Source organism: Schistocerca americana, chromosome X, assembly GCF_021461395.2.
Source record: "Schistocerca americana isolate TAMUIC-IGC-003095 chromosome X, iqSchAmer2.1, whole genome shotgun sequence".
NCBI classification, from domain to species: domain Eukaryota; kingdom Metazoa; phylum Arthropoda; class Insecta; order Orthoptera; family Acrididae; genus Schistocerca; species Schistocerca americana.
This window is the reverse complement of record NC_060130.1, coordinates 742,673,779-742,700,102: the sequence shown is the minus strand read 5'-3', so window position 1 is coordinate 742,700,102 and position 26,324 is coordinate 742,673,779. Positions and strand designations below refer to the sequence as shown.

At 38.6% G+C, this 26,324-nt stretch overlaps 1 protein-coding gene across 2 annotated transcripts in view; it reads left to right on the top strand.

The window, feature by feature from the left end:
- The window catches only part of LOC124555789 (membrane-associated protein Hem-like), a 160,333-nt gene extending 139,488 nt beyond the window's left edge, over positions 1-20,845 (top strand). For both annotated transcript variants that reach the window (XM_047129850.1, XM_047129849.1), the window contains 4 exons: positions 7,041-7,125; positions 16,132-16,355; positions 18,213-18,302; positions 20,597-20,845. In XM_047129850.1, the coding sequence (XP_046985806.1) occupies positions 7,041-7,125; positions 16,132-16,355; positions 18,213-18,302; positions 20,597-20,710 (513 nt within the window). In that variant the 3' untranslated portion in view covers positions 20,711-20,845. The remainder of the gene's footprint in view (positions 1-7,040; positions 7,126-16,131; positions 16,356-18,212; positions 18,303-20,596) is intronic.
- The last annotated feature ends 5,479 nt before the right edge of the window (positions 20,846-26,324 follow it).

Here is a 26,324-nt window from a genome sequence, read left to right as displayed (position 1 = left end):
TATATTTCTTTGCTGGTACATGTGTCATAATATTGTCAGTCCAGTCCCCACTTGACCTTCAGAATAGTTGTATGTGTATGATCTTTAAAACTAAATGGGTGTTTTGTTCATATGGATAAACTGAAATACTGTGCTATGGTTTATCACTAATAAAGATTAATTAAAAGCTGGTGATGGTTTACATGTAGGCTGCTTCTTAATTTTTAACATGTAAGCAGTTGACAACTCAGTTTTAAAGTAGCTCTACTTCTCTTTGAAGATGATCCACACCAAGGAAATCACAAGACTACAACAAAAGATGAAAATATTAAGAAAATGCACCATATTGTATTACATTCCTAAGTGCAAAACTTTTTGTACCTTAGAAGTGTTTAATCGCTACACAGATTGTTTTTACAGCCATAAATAGGTATTTTGCAGACCTGAAATCACAATCCAGAGATGAAATCTATTCACTTTGGCAAAGTGCATTGATGTAAAATAAGCCACTTTGGAAACTAAGAAAATTTTAAGAATAATCATTACCAGGTTGAGAAATTTTCTCCTTGTTTGTGTAGGTTATATTTTTAGTCATGCACTCCTTGACCTTCAGTTGCAGAGCAACATCTCCATAAGATACATCATTCTCTAAGGTAGTTACACTATTGTGTGTCATTAGTTTGAGATTCCCAGATACTGAGCTCAAGTTTTATCTCATGTAAGTGTAACTCAGTTTATAGTTACGTTGTTAGCACTTCCTGCAAATGATTTCCAGATATTTGAGTATTTTTAATTCGTAAGCAACTGTACAAAATCTTACCATTCACATCCAAAACAAAAATCCAGATACAAAGTGGGGCATCCATGACTTTCTTGAAATTATGAGATTTAAATTTGTGCTAGAATAAACTGAATGAAGTACTCAAAAAGATACTGTGATTAAAAGCAAATAATTTTCACCTTACGTGGTCACATTTTTGCAATTATTCAGTGTGGAAATGCTTGACACATCTTCTGTTTTAGTTATTATTTGGTCATTGACAGTTTTGTGAAATGGTTCATTCTGATTATGCATGGTTCTTTATGCAAGTGTTATTAAAAAAAATTTTTGTCCTGTTTCCTACCTTGTTACTTGTCAAATGTATATTGTTTAGTGACACTGTTGTGAAACCTGCAACAAGGAGCTCATGACATATCTCACATGATATCTACTGTATCTCACATGATATCTAGTGACAAAGCAGGTGTATAGAGGGACTTACTAGCAGTTTCTGTGCATATCACTCACTGCTGTCTTTGGTAATGGAGGCATTTTGTCTGGGTTACGAAACGGATAACACCTGGGCCATGGACCTAAGGGTGCAGTATTTCTTAAACATCAAATTTATTTGCATGAGTCTGTTGCAAAAGTGTGTCATAAGTAGATTAGTGTCATTAAAGTCAACAACCATTTTGAACAGTGGAGAGCTCCACTTACCATTGATGCCTGTTGTTAACAGTATTATTTATGGTGGGGTTTGAGAGCTCACCGATATTCTACAGTGTATGAGCGAAATATCGTAATGGAGCAGGAGAAAGTCATGCCTACGACACTATTTCAGCAAATAGTGCTGCATACTTTGTTCTGAAAACTCGGTATAAAGACACAAATGTATTTGCACTACTGAAACTGAACCGCTGGTTGTTAACAACTGGTAGCATTTTCTGATGAGTTTTGTTTTCTACTTCATAGGACAGATGGGCTTTGATCACATCCAGGGAGAAAGATTGGACAATAATCATTCTGTGACCATGGTGGAAAAACACAATTATGAGGATGCGGTATTATAGTCTAAAGAAAATTTCCGTACCATTCATCTACAAAGAAGGCATGCTTGCTCGATTTGGGTACAAATTTGTCCTCAGATTTTATGTTCACCCATAGTTTATATGTTACTTGGGAAGAGTACTGTCTTTCAGTTAAATTAATTTTTCTCTCTCTTATTCTAGGTACTTCATTTGTCCTAGACACAGTCACAAGCCCTTTGATATTCACCCATAGTTAACATCCCTTGGTTGGGTAATATCTTTCAGTTAGATAATCTTTTCTATCTCTTATTCTTGATACTTTATTTGCCCTAAATGCAGTCACAAGGGTATATGACATTACAAATAACTAGACAATAAAGAGTAATAAACAAGTATTCAACCCTGAGAGAGAGAGAGAGAGAGAGAGAGAGTATTCTGCTTACCATCAAAAATAATAGCCAGTGAAGTGTAATAAAGTCCCAGTCGCAGTTCCAGATTTGGATTTCAACTACAGTAGCCATTCCAGGGTTTGTGGATCACTGTTGAGGGCAAATACCACAACCTTGAGAGTAACTGACAAGTTAATCATTTATTGTTGCCAGTCCAGTATTAAAAAATTGATCAGCTCTGTGCTGGGTGCTAGTTCCTGGGGGTATCGCTGCTTGGTGACTCTGTAGTTGAGTAGAAGCCCACACTGGAAGGAGCAGATATCCATAGTCCCTAGTGACCGATCAGAATTGCTGTCAAGCCACAACACTAGATAATGTGCCATACTACAGGGTTAAAAGTTTCTGCAAATGGCTGGAAGAACATGTTCAAAACTAAAGAGTGCTCCCATGGTGGCCAAATTCTATAGATCTTAATCCAATTGAACATCTTTGAAATGAACTTGATCATTGCATTCACTGTGTGTATCCTCCCTTCAGTATCTGTGGCAACAAGTGTAGACAACATGGCTTCAAATGTCTGTGGATACTCTTCAGTACCTGAATGTCATTTCCAGTAAATCTTGCTCTTGTTTATACTGATGATGGTAGTTACTGCTGAAACTAGCAGATTATGGCAATGGTGGTGATGAAGATTATGATTTTGATGATGGTGATTGTGATGTGACTTGATGCTGTGTGTGGAACACACTTTAACACCATACAGCACTTGTTCCATGTTCACAAACAGCTTGTGATATTACTTTTCCATGCACAAGGAATCATGTTGTAGCTTTTGCATGTCACCATTCATCCTTTTAGTACAAATATCAAGTGAATAAATGAAAATTGTGGACATTAATATTATGATGTGCCAGCTTTTTACAAGAGGTTTTGATGATCTCACATGTTTAATATTGGTTATTTCTTCTACAGTATTTTAACGACTGAGAACTGTACTGCTCACATTACAAAGAGTGAAAGGAGTTGTTCAGGATGAAGACCTTAAGTGGTCACTTAAAACATTAAAGTTGTCTCTCAAACATTTAATTTTTATTGATAGATTATTAATTAGTTTTATGGCTGTGTATTTCACACATCTTTAGGCCTAAGCTAGGTTCAGTACAAGCTAGTGCAGATCTTTTTTTATGTTTTAGTGTTGTGTGTGTGGATATCACAATTATTGCATTGCATTACATTACATTAGATGATCATATTCTTTAGACCTTCCTGGGATGTGAAAAGAAGTTTAAGACTTACATTTTATGTAAACAGAATACAATAGAATCACTTAAAGTTGTGAAACATTGTAATATGAAAGTGATAATGAGAATTATTGAACTGGAAAGGTTATGTGCATTTATGTCCAAAGGTAGTACAGGATGTTTCAAAAAGATTCGTCCAATTTCAGAAGTCTGTATCTTCCACATTAATGAAAATAAGGTCTTGCTTATGAATACAATATTCTTATTTTCAATCAAACCATATGGTTGTGCAAGGATGTGTCTTCTATATGCATGCGCATACAACCTTCAGATACTTTTTACAATAATGTGTGTTTTGGATCAAAGTTTTCATTTGTCTTTTACAAATGTTCAATGTGCACTACACCAGATGCATGATAAACATCTAGACAACAGTCAAATTCCTCTCATAATTTTACAAGCACAGCTGGAGTTAATGCATTCACTGCTGTTGCATTGTGGTTGACCAAAAGTTGTTGGAAGGGTAGGCACATAGACAGTCTTTCACAAACCGCCACAAAAAGAATCACATACAATAAAATCAGGTGACGTTGCAGACCAGTGGTACACTGCACATGCCATGTGCTCCTTATGGCCGATCCATTGCTGAGGGGGCTTGTATCTAAGAAATGCTCTTACATGCAGGGGCCAATGCAGTGGTGCTCCATCCCATTGAATAACACTTTTTTTTCAGTTGTGAAAAATGCCAGCTCTCCAACATATCCAGGTATGTGATTCTAGTAAGCGAGCGAGTGAGTGAGTCATCTACAGGGGTTGGACAAAAATATGGAAACACTGTGAGAAAAGCATACTTGAACATAAATGCAAATGCTAGCCAAGCCTGCAGGCTGCACTGTTGTATTTGACTAGAAATGACAATAATGCAGTGTCCTCAATACATTGCAAGTGTCAGTTGCATTCATAACAGCTGTATGGAGCTAAGGACTTCAAAAATGGGCAGATTATTGGTGTTTGTATGCTAGGTCCTTCCGTAACAGAGGTAGTTGAAGTGTTTGGTGGTTTAAGAGTCACCATATTGAAGGTTAATAACACACAAAGGGAAAATGGAAAAACCTCATCTGCTAAGTCACTATGCGGCTTAAAATGTGTGTTGAGAGATCGTGATGGACGGGCATTGAAGAAGATTGTGATGAAAAATAAAAGGATGATAGCTGCAAAAGTCACTGCAGAACTGAATTTTGCCCTTGCAAACCATATCGGCACTATAACAACACAAAGAGAGCTCCTTAAGGTGGGAACTGGAGGGCTAGCTGGAATTCCAAAACCACAAGTCAGTGATGCAACTGCCCATAACAGGAAATTGGCACTGAAGCCATAGCGTATGGACTGTGGACTAATGGAAGAAAGTCATTTGTTCGGATTAGTCTTCTTTCACATTGTTTCCAACTTCTGGTCAAGTTTACGAAGGTGAGACATGGCAGGGGTTTGGCGACGATGATTTGGGATGTCATATTGCAGTATTCCCTGGGAACCATGTTTACTCTGCAAGGTCACATTACTGCCAAGGCTTATGTGAGCATTTCAGTTGATTGGGTCCATCCCATAGTACAGTGTTTGTTCCCCAATGCTGATGGAGTGTTTCAATACAACAGGGCCTCTGTTCAAACACCTCATATCATCCAGGAATGGTTTTCTGAGCACAAGTATGAATTGTCATGTCTCCCCTGGTTACCACAGTAACCAGATCTCAACATTATTGAACCTTTGTAGTCTGCTTTGGAGAGAAGGGTGCAGGATTGCTATTCACCTCCATCATTGTCACCTGAACTTGCCACTGTTTCACAGGAAGAATGGTGTAAGATGCCTTTGAAACCCATTCAGGACCTGTATTTATCCATTTATAGATGACTGACAGCTGTTCTCAATGCGTACAGTTTTCCTACACTGTTTTAGGCATAGTAATGTGTTGTGTTTGTGGTGTTTCCATATTTTTTGTAGCTGCATCTGGGAGACCCCTACCTGCAATCATATAAACTGGCTACTTATGGATGGTACCAAGATAAACTTCTGGTTTTGATGTTGAACTTAAAATCCGCCCCAAGTTTCTATCTTTATTCGCATAGTAGATATAGTCTTGTGAAATTGGACAAATCTTTTTGAAACACCCTGTAGCATATTATTATGTATAATCAATGACAGAAACACCCTGTATTATGTTGTTATCATTGAATTTTATTGGTACTTAATTTTTCTGTGTTAGTCATGGAAGAACACTTTTTTGTCTATTAGTTTGTGTTTTTAAGTTATTAAAGTGACAGGGAGCATGTGATCACTGATTTACGAGCCACACTGCATGCATTGTAGTCCTGAATGGTGATGTGGAGGTGAAAGAGTATCAAGTGACTGGTAGTGTATTCCCAAGGATTCTCACAAATGCATGAAATGCCTCAGATTTGAAATTTTCAGTAGCACTCAACATGGTTAAAGTTCATACCATGTGTCGCTATTGCAAAGAATAAAGGCAGTACCATGTTGAAGAATTACACTGGCACGAAGCAAAATGAGCAGGCATGACAAATGTGCCCAGGCCCCAAGCAGATTACCATCTCAAGAAACCAGCAGTATATTCCTCTCTGGGTGTGACAAGAGGACGTAGTTCTTGCTATGTAGAAATTGCTCACAGCAGTAACCTCCGTCACTGGCCTTCTTTGTACTTACTCCCCTTGTGGCTCAAAACCTCATGCCAGTCTTCTTACTAGACACCTCTTTGGTAGCTTCTGTATCTGACATGTCAGACGTGTAACTCTGTTGTCTAAGAAGACTGTGATGGCACATTGTGGTGTTATGTTTGTGTGGTTATGGATGTGTTTGGAGTGAAAGGAAGAGAGATGAACAACATATGGCCCTGCAGAATGTGAAGTGAGAAAAAGTGAAGGGAAAAATGACATTATCACATAAAGAAACATTACTGTAATTATAATCACCTAATTAACATGCTTTTGTTGCACTTTGTGTGTAACTTTCATTGGCAGGCATGTGTTAGGTGTGGATGACACAGTGGCTGTCTGCTGATATAAGCTTCTAAATGTTAACATGTTTCAGTACTGTTGTATTTGCTGGTTAACTGTTTCTCTGTTAGCTACACACTCAATTTGATTCCATTGTTGTGCTATATTTGAGTGTTTTGTGAACACATAATCATTTCCCCATTATAACACCCATCTTTATCATTTCCCCACGATATGATCTATCCTGTATTAGATACTGATATATCATTCTTTTGAATAGTGAGTCAGCTTGATGATTTATTGTGAAAGCTACAGAACCATATGTATGATTCTACAGCTTGACAAGGCAGTCCACAATTCTGTAGTCACTCACTGTGTTCTTACTCAAATTGGGCCCTAAGAATTAGATATGGATATTTCTCATGTCTAGAAATGAAACCTTTTTTATTTAATAAACACCCCAAATTACAACAGAGCATTTCAGAGGTTAATGGATCACACCCCCTGTTAAAGGGTAATCTAATGCAGCTGTTTCTAATATACATCAGTGATTAAGATTGTATGAATTTTCTTGTTATTAGATTGGAGACATTCATTGCTCATCACTAATAAAGATATGGAATTTGTGTTTTCAGGCTGTTAGTGAAATGGCATCTGCAGCAGGATTGAGTTGCAAGGTTGATCCCACTCTTGTAGCTGCCCTTCGAAATCAAAAGAATGGTTTGTGTTTACATTTAAATAAGTTTAATAACCTTTATTTGTAAAAATGATGTTTATGCCAGGATGTGTCCATAGAAGTTCAATTTAAGGTTTTATTACATAGCTGAAACTGTTGAAAGATTGTTTACTTATGATTTGCAGCGGCACACTTTTTGACAGCATTCATCTAACATATATATTACATACCTCCAAACTTTTTTCCTCATTGTTGATTAAACTGTAAAATAGCATAATTGATTTTTGACAGATCGGGATGTGCTATAGCATTACCACTATAGCAGCTAGGGGCTGGAAGTAATGCTTCCCATGGCCATGTAATTCAATAAGGTACAGTTGCCCCCTGGACAGGTCAGATGTCAAGTATCTTAGAGAGGGGTGTAGGAAGTGGGGGGGGGGGGGGGGGGGATTACTGGGTTGAGTTTGGTGAATCTAGGTTTCACAGTGTGGGTCAGAGCCACCAATTATCTGTTACCGTGAGCTCTATACAGGCTACAGGAACCATCATGCAGACAGTGAAACAGTGTATGTAACAGGAATCAGGGATCTTGGTTTACCTGTGTAGATAATGAGAATAGTAGAAATCTCCATACTAAAGCCTCAGACTGAATGAGGTAGATGGCTGTTGAGGCAAAATGAATATTTGTGACCATCCCTTGTGACCCTTGCCACACTCACATGTCATAATATATTCAGTCGTAATTGGCTTGGCCAGATAATATAGGTGTCTCTGGATTGGCCTTTATTTCCCTACTTGCTAATAGGGACAAAATCGTTCTCACTTCACAAATCCTTATTCCTCTCAGCAACAGGGGCACCTTTCTTGGAAACAATAACACTCACTCAGCAAAGAGAGCATAAGCTCAAAAGAAACAGCTTAATGTTGACAGGACCATTGAATATTTTTCCGAATATATTTTTCATGATCAAAAGAGAGGAAGGATCATTTGAAAAGGTGTTACCATTGTATTTAAATAAAGACCTGAAGTGTATTATCGGAAATCTGAAATCTATGTAACATTTTAACTGTGGAACACTTTCAATGGAAACTCTTAGTGTAGTGTATCCACATCATGTGGAGAATTCCATGTCTTAAATAAGTTGCACTCTTTCAGAAATATAATAAAGTGTTACCTCTTGAAGGAATTTTATTTCTATAGATACAAAATAAATAAAAATGTTGGAAAATAAGGAAGGGAAAGGTATCAAGAACATAATAAAGAGAATGAATAATGAACTGGAGAAGACAGCAGTATTCCTATTGACTATTAATGCTCCATCATTACATGAACACATAACAGTTAGGGCTCTTCTTTAAGATACATCACCAACCCGATATGCCATTTCAAGTAATTTTTAGTAAATTTAGGTTAGGCAGAGAAGCTATATATGCCTCAAATTTCCCTCAGTGACATCATTGTTTGCGTTTGTGGCCAGATAAGCATTTTAAAAAATTGAATGCCACTACCAAGACCTTAGCAGTTGAAACCAGCACAAATATTTGTAATTACCAGGTTTACACACATTGGTGGTCTTTCTGCTAAGTCATTTTTTTACTGATGCAACTAACACAAAGATTGCTGGAAAATTTATGCTAAGGGCCACAAATTCAGCTCTTCAGGCAGATTGAGAACTATCCAACAATTTGTTCCCATAAATGAAATCACTACTGCCTCCTTTGAAGAAAAAATATGCAAAAGAAAACAGAACTGCTGGAAGGAAGATTTCAAGACCCTCATTCCACATTTCAGTCTTTGTGAGTGACAGATTAGAGGATGGTGCATAAAATGTGACATGTAAATTGTATTCATGCAAAGAAGGAAAGAGAAACTAGGGACTTTTAATAATGCAGTTTATTGACACACATAGCACCATTACTGTTTTCATACTGACAGATTCACCTACAATGGTTGTTGACATTTAGATTACATTTGTTGTTTACATTTGTTGTCAGTTGTTCCCCCCCCCCCCCCCCCCCCCCCCACCCAATATGGTGAATCCCAATCTGGATATAAGTATCAGAAAGACTGAGTAGTGCCTTAAAAAAGAGAGAGAGAGTGTGTGTGTGTGTATGTGTGTGTGTGTGTGTGTGTGTGGGCACGCGCGTGCGTGCATGCGTAAGGGGGGGGGGGGGGGAGAGAGAGAGAGAGAGAGAGAGAGAGAGAGAGAGAGAGAGAGAGAGAGAGAGAGAGAGAGAGAGATCCACAGGCTGGAGCCCAACAATGTGATCCACCATAATAATAATGTTACATTGCCAAAGTCTTTAGAATAGCTAAGAAGGCAGCATATTACCTCGTAGAGTGAGGAATCTTTCTCTGCAATCAGGGTCAGATGTACAGCACTGCAAACAAATATTAAGTTGACACTGTCTGAGAATCACACACAACTTTGGTGCATGATATATTGTCCTACTATCAAGAACAGCAAGAAATTATTGTGGCAACAGTTTCTGAACTTAGTCAAGCATTCCAGACAATCAGCACAGGTATGCAAGACGATCAGGTAGATTTCATAGGTGGGTGTGAGGGTCCTACTAGTGCTGTGAGGAGGAATGGAATGTTCCATATGAACAAAGGAGACATCTATCACACAGACCATTGAAATAACTTTGTTCAAATAACTGCTACTGTCAGGCAGGATCTGCCCTTCCATTACCTGCAAGGGCTTGCAGAGAGGAGCAGTTGGAACATTAGTTCTACAAATGATGAAGTTAACAGCTGCCCATTCTTATTGAGGGAGCTTTATGTGACTTTATCTGTAGCATGTGACGTATTAGCAGATCATGATAAAATCCACTAGGCAGTGTTGTGGCATCTCAGTAAAAGTGCTAGAAATCATCCTCAATCTTTCTAACTTCATACGCAGTGTAGGACAATTCCCCAGTTTGTAAAAAGAAGCCATTTTAATTTTCATCCTCAATTGTGGGAGAGATTTTTGTGTGTGTGTGTGTGTTGCTCTTATTAGCTATATGGGAAAAGACCTTAGAGCAGGTGATCAGCTGCCACTTTGTCTGGATATTAGAATTTAGTCAGCTCTGTAGTAAGTTTCAGTGTGGGACCAGAAGATGATTTTCCATAACTTATATCATAACCCTTCAGTAGGTGGCTCTACAACAGGCTTGTGCATGAAGAAATCGTCTAATTGATGATAGAACTATTAGGCCTATCATTCCCGGCAGCTTAACCCAGAGGGCTTCTGGGGATGCCTTCCTGTTTTTTCTATGGTCCTTCCTTTCCCCTTGTTACTTTATATCTAAAATTACTGACAGTAAATCACATTTTTTTACAATATAATGGTGTCCTCCAAGGTACTGTTTTTATTAAATGCGTGATGTTTGTGGTAGAGAAAGAAAGAAAAATCTGATAATGCAAAGCTTACTCAGTTTCTCCAAAATCACTTTATTAATTTCAGATGTCATCCAGCAGCATTCCAAAAAGCATTAAATTTTAGTTTAGTTTAGTTTTGTGATGCACTTCAGTTAATGCTGCTTTAGTAGACTTCAGATTTGAAGGCAGTTGATGTCAGCCACAAGCAACATCTGAGTCATTACTTGGGTCACTCATTTTGTAGCTCTACAAGTATGAGAGAATTCCATAATTGTATCCATGAGACACACAGATTTCATAGTGTTAGCAATTTTGGTAAAGTGAGGAAAGTATTGCAGATTAGAGTCTCTGTTGGCTGTGTTCTCATCTTTGTCTTGTTAGCACAGGGAGGGAGTGGAGGAAGTAATGACAAGTACAGAGGTAGTTGAATTGGCTGCACCAGTAATGTGAACTTCTAAGGCCATTTGCTTACTAGGCATACTTATGTTAGATTTATTATGCTTCAAAGCAACAAAAGCTGTGCTTGACTCAGACATGGATTGAACAATGCGTTGCTTTACTAGGCATTGTTATATTCAAAATTGTTAGAGGGGAAAGAAGTGATAGGTGACAGATTAAGTGCTAGGAGCAACAAGGAATTGAACCCCAGACCTTTAAGAGTCCTAATCTGCAACTTAACTCACTGAACCGTGCCCCCCTCCCCCACTCTCCCCTCCCCCCCCCCCCAACCTTTCCCCCTCCACTTTTTTGTGTTTTGGACCACTGAGAGATACTCCTGTACCACCTATTAGTAAATGTTTAGCAAACATTCAAACAGAAACCAGAAACTATGCTGAGCCACACGAATGAGCACTGGTTACAGATGACAGAGCTCTGTTCAACAAGTAAACAAGGAAAATTTGATGGTTTTCTACATTATTCATTATTTAAGTTATGAATAATAAATAACAAATAATTATTTTTGTTCAGAGAGGAATAATCTCTTTAAAATTTTTTGAATTATGTATTTATTTGAATAATTATGTAGGTAGAAATTTATTCGAATAATGCCCATCTCGGTTCAGCTGGTATCCCCAGCAGAGAAAATACAGTAGACAGTTCTCAACGTTTTTTCATAGCTGTACGAAGCAGGGGAATAACATAGTGTTCTGCTGGGTACTAGAACAACAAGCAAGTTGACACTTTAGTCAAGAAAGCTTGTCAGTGACACACTGTACACAACTGTGCTGTCCACAAGAAAGATGTTGCAGCGTGATGGGAAGATGAGTATTTTAGCTGTGGTTGCATAAACCAACTGTCCAGTTATGGCTTTTACCCTTCCAGACTCAGAGACCGGTACTGAAATGCAGTGGCATCCCAGTGACTATTTTAATTATGAATTATACAACTGTCAAGTCCTGCAAGATAGCCACAGTAATAATTTAAGGATCAGTTCCTGTGATTACTACTCTATAACAAGAGTGTGCAATGTTGGGTATCAATATTAAGTTTAGTGGTTGCACACTGAATTGTCCAATTCAGCATAGCAGTCTCTCCCCTCTCCTCCTGTGAACCATGACATAAGAAACAGTTGCCAAATAGATGGTGTCCTTATTACATGTGTTATGATTGATGCAAGGATGCCACTTCATATCTGCACAACAGGGTCTGACACAGAGAAATGGCCTTTTTCCAAAATAATAGACCAGTGCACTCAGTTCGTTTCTTGTGCATTGAAACCAGACAGTATTTATGGACTGTAAAAATGTTTCTTGGGCAACATGCCAGATCTCATTGTGAATTTCTCACAGTATTTCATGGGTGCAACTGACCAACATCTTCAGGTACAGCGAACACAGTGCTGAGTTGTGACCAAGCCTCCTATTCATGCCAGTCTAAGAAGAAAACACTCTGGTGTGAAGTATGCGAAATTTTGAGACTAATAGCAAAGATTTCCTGATCAGCAGTGGTGAAGGCAGCTATGCCACCAGTCAAATGATGAACTAAGAGCTTTGATGTTGTCGTTACTTTTCACCATATATATAAGTGACCTAGTGGATGACGTTTTGTTCCTCAAGGCGTTTCACAAGTGATGATATTATATACAGAGATGACACAATGCTAGAAAATTGTAGCAAAATACAAGAACACCTGCAGACAATCAAAACATGGTGCAGGGCTTGGTAATAGATCCTCATCATAAACAACTGTGGGATATTGTGCGTAAATGGCAGAAAGACCCATTATTGTGTGATTACACAATTGCAGAAAATTCTCTGGAAGCAGTCACATCCATAAAATAAGTAGGAGTAAGCATATGGAGTGATTTAAAGTGGAATGACGACATAAAACTAATTGCAAGTAAGGCAGATGCCAGACTGAGATTCATTGGAAGAATCTTCAAGAAGTATAGTCCACCCACAGAGGAAGTACCTCTTTCAAGCAGCACCTGAATATTGCTCTTCTATATGGTATCTGTACCAGGTAGGATTGATAGTGGAAATGGAGACGATCCAAAGAAGAATGATTTGTTTCACTACAGTTTCATTTAGTAAGTTTGAAAGCATCACGGGGCCACTCAGTCAACTCCAGTGGCAGATGTTGCAAGAGAGCTGTTCTACATCACATTGTGGTGTACTGTAGAAGTTCCGAGTGCCTATCTTCCTAAAAGAATCATCCTATATATTGCCCCATCCTGTGTATACAATTATTATTTCCACAAATCATTCATGACAGTGGTGCACAAAGTACCCTCCACCACATACTGTAAGGTTACTTGTGGAGTATAGATGTAGATGTAGAAAATGCTGCTGTCCACAGATGGCATCAGCCTTGCTAATCTTGTAGCGTGTTGTGGAGTAATGACAGTTTTTTACCTTGCAGAATACTGCTTAGGGGTTGGTTTTCCTGTGTATGTTTATGATAGGGAATTCTTGCTGTGTTGTGCAAAACAAGTTCACATATTCTTCACATGTTTGTATGGTCTTTTGATATTGCAGCACTGAAGTTAGCAGATACTATAACAAAATATATGATCATTTCAAAGCAGTTGTAAAGCACTGTGTCATTGCTTAACTATAAGTGTCTGTTATCTACTGTTAACTACGTCTTATGACTGACATAGGCTTAAAATCTAGGAATAGCATTGGTTGCCTTACTAATACCAGAATCTGGAGTAAGGCCAGATCAGTGTAGAAAGTTCATAATAGTGATATTGTGGTTGTTGACTTACATGAAATCACAGCTGTAGCAGTTTTTATTCAATTTTGTTTTGTTTTTATAATTCCATATGACTTTACTGCTGCTAGAGAAAAATCATCTTGGACCTCGACTTTGATGGCTTTTCACATGTTGTCTCCTCCTGTATGATGATTTTGCCAGGCTAAAAAAATTCATAAACAAAGATATTGAAAATTTAGGATGGTTAAGGAGACATACTGATCAGCCAGAACATTATGACCTCCTACCAATAGCTGGTATGTCCACCTTTGTCATGAATGACAGCAGTGACGTGTCATGGCATGGAAGCACCGAGGCCTTGGTAGGTTGCTGATGAGAGTTGGCACCACATCTGCAAACACAAGTTGCCTAATTCCCGTAAATTCCGGGGAGGAGGCAATGAGCTCTGATGCCTTGTTCAGTCGCATCCCAGATGGGTTCAGATCTGGTGAGTTGGGAGGTCAGCACATCAGTTGGAACTCACCACTGTGTTCCTCGAACCACTCCATCATACTCCTGGCCTTGTGACATGGCACATTATCTTGTTGAAAAATGCCATTGCATTCAGAAAACATGGTTGTCATGGAGGAGTGTAGGTGGTCTCCAACCAGTGTATGGTACTCATTGGTCATCACGGTGTCTTGCACAAGCTCCACAGGACCCACGGGTGCTCACATGAATGTTCGTCAGAGCATAATGGAGCCACTGCCAACTTGTCTCCTTCCCACATCATAGGTTTCAAGGAGCTGTTCGCCTGGAAGATGGCGGATTCATGCCCTGCCATTGGCATGATGATGTAGGAATCAGGACTCATCAGACAAATCACTTATTCAAATTGAAGCAAGGCCACATGTTGGCATGATGATATAGGAATCAGGAGTCATCAGACCATGTTACACTCTGCCACTGCCCCAACATCCAGTGCCAATGGTCATGTGTCCATTTCAGTTGTAGCTGTTGATGTCATAGTGATAACATTGGTACATGCATGGGTCATTGGCTGCGGTGGCCCATCATTAGGAGTGTTCAGTGCACTGTGTGTTCAGTCAGATTTGTATTGTGCTCAGCATTAAAGTCTGATGTAGTTCCACCAGAGTTTGCTGCCTGTCCTGTTTCACCAGCCTGGTCAGCCTACAATGTTCAACACCCATAATTAGGGGTGGCCACCCAAGCCCACGACACCTGGACGTGGTTTCACCTTGATTCCGCCACGTGTTGAAGACATTAACCACAGCATTCCTTGAACACCTGATAAGTCATGCAGTTTCTGAAATGCTCATGCCGAGTCTATTGGCCATCACAATTTGCCCTCAGTCAAACTCAGAGAGATCACACACCTTCCCCGTTCTACACACGGACAGCCCATTCACAGATACTACATGCATTGTGCGTTTATCTGACTAGCAGTCATTCCTCGCCAGATGATGCAGCTATCACCTGGATGAGTTTATATCAGTAGTAGGTCACTGGTAATATTGTTCTGGCTGATCAGTGTGTATCTGGTGCACAAATTTCGCAGTATATGTAAAATTATCTTGGCTTGGTGGCTGAGTGATAAAGTGCCCGATTATGGATCTGAAGATCTCAGGATTTATTTCCATTCAGTCCCAGCATTTTGTGTGTCACTTGTTGTTTATTTCACTTCTGGCAATGTCCGTAGCTGTGAAAAATGCCAATGTGCACCCTGGTTTAGATACCAGATTAAACTGTAGGTCCTTCTATAAATTTCTGAGTAAATCAATTTGAATGTCGGCGGAAGGCAGTTGTGCCAAGAGAACCACTGTAGTGTTCAAACCAGCCTTTAGGTTGATGGCAGCTTTACCTTTTTCATGTGAAATTATGTTAGCTTCACTGTACATCTCTTAGCATTAAAGCCGTATACAAGTTATTTATACTTACAATTACAGGAAAAGAAAGTTACCAGTATGAAAGAAAGAAATAATTCACCTACAGAACCTAAATTCAGTAAACCCAAGAAAGAAGTGCAAACACAGCATAGTTTAAATATAAAAACTTCATCTTCTGCTCTGTCTTTAAAGTATAATTAGATCAATTTTTAGATGCTCCTCTTACTTCTTGTGATTCTGTTTTATTAAATACAAATTTATAGCCAACAGTGTTTACAACACTGATTGAAATAGTGTTCTTAAATTCTTTGACTTGAACCGTTACAACAGACCTAGTGCTTTAACGATTCCTGAAAGCAAATTATGCTTCACCAAAAGGGTTTTATTTATGTATGTATTTAATTTGTCTTTCATAAGTGTTTTTAATCCGCTTCAATACCTTGGAAAGGTAACAGTTCATACTTTTATTTTTATTAAGTAACGCGAGTAGTGTTCATTGATAAAAGATTTAAATATTATTTTAAACCAGCCTGTTGTTTTTAAAAATAATTTGAATGACCAAAATTTTTGAATATTTTTGTATTAAATGGGCAAATTACTTTGAAATATTAACATGGCTATTTCTTTTTGTTTCAAAGATTCAGAAGAAGATGACCACCTAGTGGCATGTTTGCTGATGGTTTTTGTGGCTGTGTCAATCCCAAAATTAGCTCGCAATGAAAATTCATTTTATCGAGCATCACTGGAAGGACATGCCAATAATATACATTGTATGGCAGCTGCTGTAAACAACATTTTTGGTGCACTTTTCACAATATGTGGACAGGGAGATATGGAAGACCGAATGAAAGAATTCCTCGCTGTAAGACCAGATGCATTATTTATTTATATTAGAAATTTTCACCATTTTAATAAGTTAGTTTTGAAAATTAAGTAAAATACTTTACTTATTTTGGGACATTTATTGCTTTGACAAAACAATTTAGAAAAATGTGTTCTCGATGTTACTGAAATGATGTCATCCCAAAAACATGTTGCATCCTCAGTTGGAAACATGAATTAGATTACAGTAGTTAAGAAAGCTCTATTAAAGAATGGACTGTGAGTTTCAGTTTTCACTCATAAAGCAAGGAATACCAACTAACTTGATGTAGCTCTCACAGTCTGTGAGTGCACAGAAAGAAATTTATTTTTAATTTGAGCATGAAAATAATGACAGATTACCACTCACCAAAAAGAAGAGGCATTTAAGGCATGGAACCTGGAGGGGGATGAATAGGAGGGGAGTATGCTCAGAAAGATCATATTGGTGCAGAAATGTATGTGTGTACAGGGGTAAAGCCTGCACCTATATGAGGACACAATGTACATGGTAAAGAGCTGCTAGGAAAGACTCTTAAGAAAATATTGCATGTATAAGGTGGAGATTCCAGAGTAACAGAAAGAGATAAGGAAAGGGAGTTAAGGGTGAATTCTTCACAGCTCATGTCTACCCTTCCCATCTTCTCAAGAAACAGAGGACCTGTGCCACATACAACCAGCACTTCTCGTATATCTACGAAGCTAAGTAGCACTGTGGTTAAAACACCAGACTCTCACTCAGGAAGGCTGAAGTCCAATTCCTTCTTCAGTCATCTAGATTTAGGTTTCCTGTGATTTCTCTAAATAGCTTAAGGCAAATACTGGCATGGTTTCTTGGAAATAGACATGGCTGATTTCCTTCCTCAATCTAAGCTTGTACTCCATTTCTTGTGACCCCATCATTGACAAAACACTGAACTCGAATTTTCATTCCTCACACACCTGCTGATCTGCCAGAAAAGAACACCCTTTCTTTGCACAATACTGTGCAGGGTAGGAACAATGAATCATAATCTCCACAAATTCTTAAATTACCACTCATGAGTTCTTGAAATGAAGTGTATCCTTGCTTCCCATGCAGCCTACACAGTATCCTTGTTTATCCCTATCTCACTCTTCCTCTTATGGGTTGTATCCTTGCAGAAGATCTGGTAGTAAGAGCTGTCTTATACATGTTCCCTGCCACCTCCTCTGGCAGCACTAACATGCACAGTTCCTGTCGTGTCATTGGCACATCACTTGTGCAAGTAACATCATCACTGCAACTATTTCACAGCTTTCTCTGTAAGTATAACTATGAAACATACTTCTAACTGTGGACAAATAACAAATTCTTTTACACCATTCATCAGCAGCCAACCCCCCCCCCCCCCCCCCACCCCCCATGTCAGCAAAGATTTTCTAAATTCTGAAAGTCCGTGGTTTCAATGCCCTCTGCCTGCCCCTGCTTACCCTTGCCACCTCTCATACCTAATCCCATTTCATTTCACTGTCCTCATGCTAGCCTCACACTACTACTACTACTACTACTACTACTACTACTATGCTTCACACTATCCATCCACGTCTTCCTTCCTATGCCACTCTATTACTCTGGATCTTCTTGCTTTCTCAACATAGACACACAAACACGTAGCAGTCCCTTTCCCTTTCCCTTTCCCTTTCCCTTTCCCTGACCATGGCCTCCCTTAGTAAACAGCACCATGCTCAACACCATTGCAATCTTTCCTAATCCTCCATCTTGCTATTCTCTTCCTCCCCACCCCATATCTCTACCACTCAAGATGATAATGTTTCATGATTTACAATTTTCATTAATGTTTTACTTTTTTTATGCTAAAAGGAATTTATATTTCAGCTTGCTTCTTCAAGCTTGTTACGCCTTGGACAAGAAGCAGATAAGGAGGCCATTCGAAACAGGGAGTCAGTATACCTACTTCTTGACCAGGTAGGTAACTTGCACAGCTGTGTTAACGAACAACATGAATCAGAAATAAATGGCACAGCACACAAAAACAAGCTTGAAAATGGTAACCATTACCCAAAATGTGTCATGCAAAATGCAGATAAAAAGATAATCATGACTGGTAACAGAGAAAGATATTTTATAGCCAACCCCACTGTTTTTAAAGTCACAAGCTTTCACCAACTATTTCTAATGGATAAAATCAGAGAAAATATGGGTTTATGTAATATTGCTTCAACTATAAACATGACTGTATAATGCAATAATAATAAGAATAAGGAAAGAACTCTTGGGGAGAATGTGTTAAAAAATACTTTCATCTTGCAACCATAATAATTAGAGTTGTAATTTTTTGTTTAATGAAAAATGGAAAGTGCTCTGAAAGCACTAGTATTAGTATTTCAAAAAATAATACAGAACATCTCAGACTGAACAGAAACTTTAGAAATGGAAAAAATTTTCCGCACTGAAGACTAAATTATTAACGGCACTCAAAGGCAGAAATGTGGCAATTAAAGCTAAATCTTGTCAGAGGGAGAAAGCATAGTGGTAATAGAAAACTTAGTTTACGGAACATAATGAGTTGAAATAGTTGAAAACAATTCAATTGAAAATGTTAGCAGAAAACACAGTATAGGCAGAAGATGCTTAAAAAGTAAATATTGAAGTCTGATTGTTTCCTACTACTTCAAAACACCATTATTTAGATATAGGTTAAAACCAATGTAGTTTATCATGATGGGGATCACCAAACTGTTGTTTCTAGTCATACACAGCTACAAGCTGTCCCCTTAATTTTCATTCAGACTCCCAAATTTTACTATTCATGTCTTCTTACCATCATGTCCATATGTAAAAACTGCTGTCACATGTTGCCCAATGGGGATTAATGGTTCATCTAATTCTACCTTCAAGCATGTGCCAGGGGAACACTTTCATCTAGAAAAGACCTGCAAACTCCTGATTCATTAAAGCATCTCACTGTCATGTATAAAACAGCTTCAAATGTCTGCTTACTTTACAAATGAGTTAATGTGTTAAGTATTTGATGTTACGCGTGTAAGTAAGAAAATGTTTGGGGCAGGTTTGAGATTCTGCTTATAGTATGTTGGAAGTCCCTAAGTGTTCTCATCATGAATCACTGGATGAATATTGTGTGAGTATTTTGCACTTCAGTTTAAGGAAAAGCTAGTTTTTCATGCATGTCACTGTTTATGACATCATATCTCCTGAACTGTGTGTTGTGCAGTGTGGTGTGTATGGATACGGACTTCAAATTGTGTTGCAAAAAGTTGATAGTAAATAAGTAATAAATTAAAACATTGTATCTGATGCAGGAGTTTTACTGCATGAACAGAGAAAAGGTACTAAGAAATAAACTTCTTTTTCCATTCATCATTTTGTGGCAGGTGTCAGTGAGCAAAAGTTTTGTAAAGATTTGAAATTAAGGTTAAAGTTTGTGGGAAGAGTTAAGTGTTCTCGTTCTTAAATATTGGATGAGTAAAGTCCGAGTGTTTGTGTGCCATCTGTTACATTGCCTCAAGACAAATACACAGTTTGTAAGTGTAATAGTTATCTTAGTGTGATAAGCTTTTAACATATGAGTATACCTCTTAATGAGTAGATTATGATAGTAAGTTAATTTTTTAAATTCAGTCAATAATTATGCAAAATATTAAAAATCACATTTTGGATGCCTCTGGAAGCCATTAGATAGGCAGCCTGCAACTGATTCTGGGGTAGTCATTTAGTGACATAGATACATGGTGTCCTTTCAATGGTCAGAAGGAACTGGCTATTCTGGTTAGCCATGACGAAACTGGCAGTTTATCATGAAGCGACTCACCATTATGCAATACCATAATGTGAAGCAGCAATCACTGTGTGTAGAGAAATTTGCATATTGGAATTAAAATGAACTGTACAAAATAATGTCACATGTAACTCGCTTTATTTTTTTTTAGCATTCACATGTTTATTCTTTGTCAGCGTGTCATTCTTCCAAATCCAGTTTTCTGTGCTCCCTTGATGCTTTTCCTTTGCAATTTTCGAAATGTTGCCGACTGCAAGTGTTTTAAGCATGTATGTTCTTTGAAAGGAAGTATCTATTCTATTGCACTGTAATATTCTCTGCTTTAGTACATAACCATGCACTAGTTCAGTAGCTATTTCTTCATTACTAAGTAAGAACTTTGTGTATACAGATGAAAGCTATACGTAGCACCAAAAGATATATTTGGAAAATCCAATTTGTCATTATTTTAATACTGTTGCAGATAGTGCAAGAGTCACCTTTTCTTACGATGGATCTGTTGAAGTCGTGTTTTCCTTATGCTCTCATCAGGAATGCTTACCATGCTGTTTACAAACAGGAGCACATGCAAGTGTAAAGCACAATGGACATCATTTTTTTAAATAACGAGTGATATGCTAAATGCCAAACTATTCTGCTGTTCATCAGATATGTGTAGATTTTGTATGCAACAACACTGCCTTTAACCAAAATAAAATGTAAATTTTGTGTAGCTGGGTCTCTTATTTAATTTCCTCTGTTACTGTTGAATTATTTTTTTATCTCAACAATGTTCAGGTGTCCCATATTTATGGTGTATCTTGCTTATTTTTAACTGCTACCACATGCAGAAGTATATTTTAGATGTGTGTTGATAATTAAGGTAGTCACAAACGAATAATTTCTGCCATTGATATTGAGAAATTTGGCTGTTTGTTTTAAAAGATGCTTTTTAGAAACTTTCTGACAACCAGTATTAAAGAACATAAGTAGAGGGAAGATATTTACTGTTTTGTTATAGACACATATACACAGTTTTCACCCTATGTTACACTGAAATATTCTATAATGTAATCACACATCTCAAGAACAAGCAAAATAAAATTTTTAAATTTATATTGGGTAGTGAGAGGAAGTCTATATCATTATGGTGACAGCTGTTTTTGTTTATAAATAAGTAAGGGATGTGACTATCAAATTAAGGGATGCTCTAGAAGTGAGAAGAAATTCAATCTAGTCATCAGCGCAAATGCCACAATTGAGATGAATCCAGATGAAGTTGAGGAATGTAATTCACAGTCCAGATGGTTGATAATGTTGTGAAATTTTTAGTGGGTGATTTTAAAGTTCATATGGGAAAGCAAATGAAAGATGTAAATAAGGTTGGGAGGTACTTGGTACACAAAATATTGTAACCCTGTAATTACAAAGTTTTCAAAATGAGCTACAATTTATTTCAGTTTCCACCAGAAATTCAAAGCAAACTAGCTGTCGCCATTTATTACAAGTTGAATGAAGATTATGACAGAGATAGCATCTAAAACAGGTTTGGTTTTAAAAGTAGGATAAAATTGACAGTGTTGAAAGAGGATTGGTGATGGGCTTAGTGTAACTAAAATATGAGTCATAATAATGTAAAACGGTTACTGTGGTCAAGTCTCAAGATGGCCATTGGCAATTGAGTACCACTTCATGTTAGCATTCAAGAGGAAGTAGATGCTGGAAATTTGGAGCATGTGACATTATGTCATTGATAGAAATGCTTGGAACAGATGTAGCACTGTTGAGATTGCCTGGGATTTGCTGCTGATGCCTGATATCATGACTAGGGACTGGAAAATATAACACCTATTTTTGGCAAAATTTGCATCTATTTTTGGAGAAATTCACATCCACTTTTGGCAAAATTTGCATTTTTTGTTTGTTTGTTAATAGTTAGACACACAAATATAAAAGGTTGTCACACTACATGATTGAAGACAAGGCCATAGTGCTTTCAAATTGACTATTAAAATAAAGCACAGGTTTCTGAAATTTTTGTTTGGAATGTTTGCTTTTGCTAAAACTTCAATGGTTTCTACTTGAAATGGCCTCTGTGGCCATATTTTGGCGTATTTAAGATTTAACAAGTGATTGTTCTATCGAGAAGCATCTGCACATGCCACCAGTGAACTGAATGTGTGTCTCACTTAAGGTGTTTCTCAGTATTATTTTTCTTTTCCCACTCAATTCAGTGATTACAAAATCTACAGAATATTAATTATGCCCTTTCGTGGGGATTCGTAGCTGTGCGGCCCATACTTGACGACGCTAGAGATAAAACTGACAGGGAACTAAGTGTAGAATTGGAAGTGAAATTAACTCTATTCGAATGTTAGTGGAAGAGTTTCTGTGCTGTTGAAACAGGAGATAGGTTTTGTTTTCCAACCAGTATAGTGCAGCATGCGGGCACTATATATTTGCAGATGGCCACAAATGTAAACAAACTGGAATTTTGACCTCCAGAGGGGAGAGGAGTGATGCAGGGAAACAATCCCAGCGTCCCTTTTGCAGTGCAGCAGCCTGCACCTGAGTTCGTGAAAGCAGAATGTACACATTGACACAGTGATTGCTGATTTGTTCTAGTGTTGTGAGGGCCATAATCAAACTCCATCAATGGACCAGAATGAGTCTCTTCACTCATTTCAAAATAAGAAAACAAAACAAGAAGCAACACACAGAACAAAACATTCGCGGATGGCAATTGCGCAATTGCTTGTTGAGATTGACAGACTACTGTTAACGAGGTGGCTCAGGGCCTGACCCATAGTGGTATTTGACACAACCACAGTTCAAAATACCTGACACCTAGAACTGCCACATCATTTGTGTCTGCATTACATCAAGTTTTGAATGTTAGCAAACAAAGAAATGTACATGTTTCTTTGTTCTAAGATGCTATTTCCCATGGCTGAGTACAATGTTGCATTATGCGGTGTATATACCATACAGACCATTCAACCACCCACAACTGGCATGGCACCTGAGCATCGAACACACCAATATGTGGCTGCAGTCATGCATTTTTTAGTGTGCAAAAACATTCTTGCACACATTATCTTCCCAAATTGAGCTTTGCCACATGATGTGCAATACCAATGACCAAATATTGGTTACATTTTTGGTATTTATATACAGAAAATAAAGCTATTTCAAACTGTCTTTAATAAAACAGTTCACCTGGATACAATTTGCTATGAAATAGCATCTCTTAGGTAATTTCGCATTTTGAGGCAGAATTCGCACCTATATTTGCATTTATTGCAAAATGAAAATTTTTCCGGTCCCTAGCAATTAATAGTGTGCATAGGGTAAAAGTTACGTGGTGCCTGTGGCAAATGACTATGATGAAGCCTGTCTGATGGTTGTGACTTCTTCCATCTCTGCCTCCAATAATGAGCTGAAGGTACAGAAAAAATGTGGTGGTGGTGGTGGTGGTGGTGGTGGTGGTGGTGGTGGTGGGAAACCTGGAACAACATTACATTTTTGCCTTGATGATCATTTATCTCATAGTCTTGTTCTGACAATGTGGATGGCACACAGTGAGGGCAAGACAATGGGGGCTGAATGTGGTTGATGTAGCAGTGTGTGACAGTAGTGACAGAGATACACCTGGACTGCCATCTATACACATGAGCAAGCACTGTGTCATGTGACAATGCATCTGCAATGTAGAAGGCTGCTGCTAGTCCTCCAGACAGAGGAAAAAATTCCATCCTTGTTTGGTGTGCATGTAGGTGTGCATTCAGGTTCTTTCCTTTGGTACGTGTCTTCAGAATGAAGTTGTCAGTAGGAAGCTGTAACAGCAGACCGGATTGGTCAAGAGAGCTCTATGACTTTGCGTGTGGATTAGTCATTGGATGTCACGTGAGTAACAAATCCACCAGGAGCATTTCAATCCTTCTAAAGCTGCCCAGGTCAACTGCTGGTGATGTAATTGTGAAGTGGAAACGCTAAGGAACAAACGCAGCTTAACCAAGACCAGGTAGACTTCATGTAATGACAGATAGTGACCATCGAGCGTTGCAGAGGGTGGTTGTAAAAAAAAAAAAAATGTGAAATAAGTAGGAGGAGTAACTTGTGAGTTCCAAATTGGTACCAGCAGTCCATCTAACACAATGATTGTGTATAAGGCATTAAAAATAATGGGGTACAATGGTCGAGCAGCTCTTCATAGGCCACACATTTCAGTACTCAATGCTAAACAATACTTGAGGTGGTGTAGAGAATGATGTCACCGGATGGTGGATGACTGAAAATGAGTGATCTGGAGTGATGAATCATGCTATGCCCAATGGCAGTCCATTGGAAGGATTTGGGTTTGGCAAAAACATGGAGAACATTACCTCCAATCATGTGTAGTGCCAGCAGTGAAGCACAGAGGAGGTGATGTTACAGCAAGGAATGTTTTTTGTTGTTAGGATGTGGTCCTTTTATTGCACATCTGAAAATGCTAAATGTGGAAGCGTATAACACATTTTACACCATTGTGTATCGTGTACGATAGAGGAACAGTTTGAAGCTGATGACTGATGCTCCTAGCATAACAGTGCACCCTCTCATAAAGCAGCATCTGTGAGACAATGGTTTGAGGATAATATCATTCTTGAAATGGACTGGCCTGATCAGAGTCCCAACCTGAACACAGTGGAATGTCTTTGTGATGCCAGAATGAGATTTTCACTCTGCAGCAGTGTGTGTACTGATATGAAACTTTCTGGCAGATTAAAACTGTGTGCCAGACCGAGACTAGTACTCAGGACCTTTGCCTTTCTGCAGAATTGAAGGTGTGAGGACGGGTCATGAGTCGTGCTTGGGTAACTCAGTTGGTAGAGCACTTGGCGCGAAAGTCAAAGGTCCCGAGTTCGAGTCTCAGTCTGGCACACAGCTTTAATCTGCCAGGAAATTTTGCCTTTGGGATGATTTAAAATTTGGTGTTGATCCAAACCCTAGTGTCCAACATCACTGCCTTCTCTGGTTTCAGTTCTTTAGGAAGAAAGGGCTACCATCCCCCCACAGACATTCAGACACCTCATTGAAAGTGCCCCAGCAGAGTTCAAACCATTATAAAGATGAAGGGCTTACACATCCCACCTTAATGTCCACTAACAGCTGTCTGGATACTTTTGATCAGACAGTGTATCTTTTTGCAGATTGTTTGGTCCAGAACATATGCCATATTATCCTGTTGTGAATGAGGGCTAAAGTGTTGTATTGAATTATTGCGAGCGACTACTTAGTCTCATTTGTGGACATGATAATATAGAATTGCAATCACTGCTATACCCATGTGAGCTGGTAGAGAGACAGGCTACCCACTTTACAAATGACACATCTTCACCCACTACAGAGTGTGGGAAAGCTCAGAGAGTGGTATAATTTGTCCTTGAGTGACCCCCACATCAGAATTGATGCCAAAAGTCACTTATTAAAAATTGACTTGCAGACAATAACAAATGAATTATATCACTATTGAATATCGACTATCATGGAAGTGCATCCTGTGAGGTCAGGTAGGAAACAGTCACAGCCTGATACTAGTCTTGCACCAGTCATTGTGATGTGAACATGTATCAGATAGTCTAGCTGTTTTCATGTTAGTGAAAGTGATGCAAATGCGAACCCAGCTTGCCCTTTTGTCACATGATATCTTATGAACCATGGATGAAGGGCAACAGGCAGCTTCCACATTCCCAGATTTCTGGAAAGTATTTGATGTGGTGTTTCACTGCCGACTGTTAATGAAGTTCTGAGTGTACAGAATAGGTTCTCAGGCATGTGAGTGGCTCAAAGACTTATTATGTAATCGTGCGGTAGCATTCTCGCTTCCCACGCCCGGGTTCCCGGGTTCGATTCCCGGCGAGGTCAGGGATTTTCTCTGCCTCGTGATGGCTGGGTGTTGTGTGCTGTCCTTAGGTTAGTTAGGTTTAAGTAGTTCTAAGTTCTAGGGGACTGATGACCATAGATGTTAAGTCCCATAGTGCTCAGAGCCATTTGAACCTATTATGTAATAGAGCCCAGTACATTGTCCTTAATTGTGAGTGTTCATCATAGACAGTGGTATCATCAGGAGTGCCCTAGTGAAATGTGATAGGACCACTCTTGTTCCCTACGTACATAAATGATATGACAGACAGGGTGAGCAGCAGTCTGTGACTGTTTGCTGATGATGC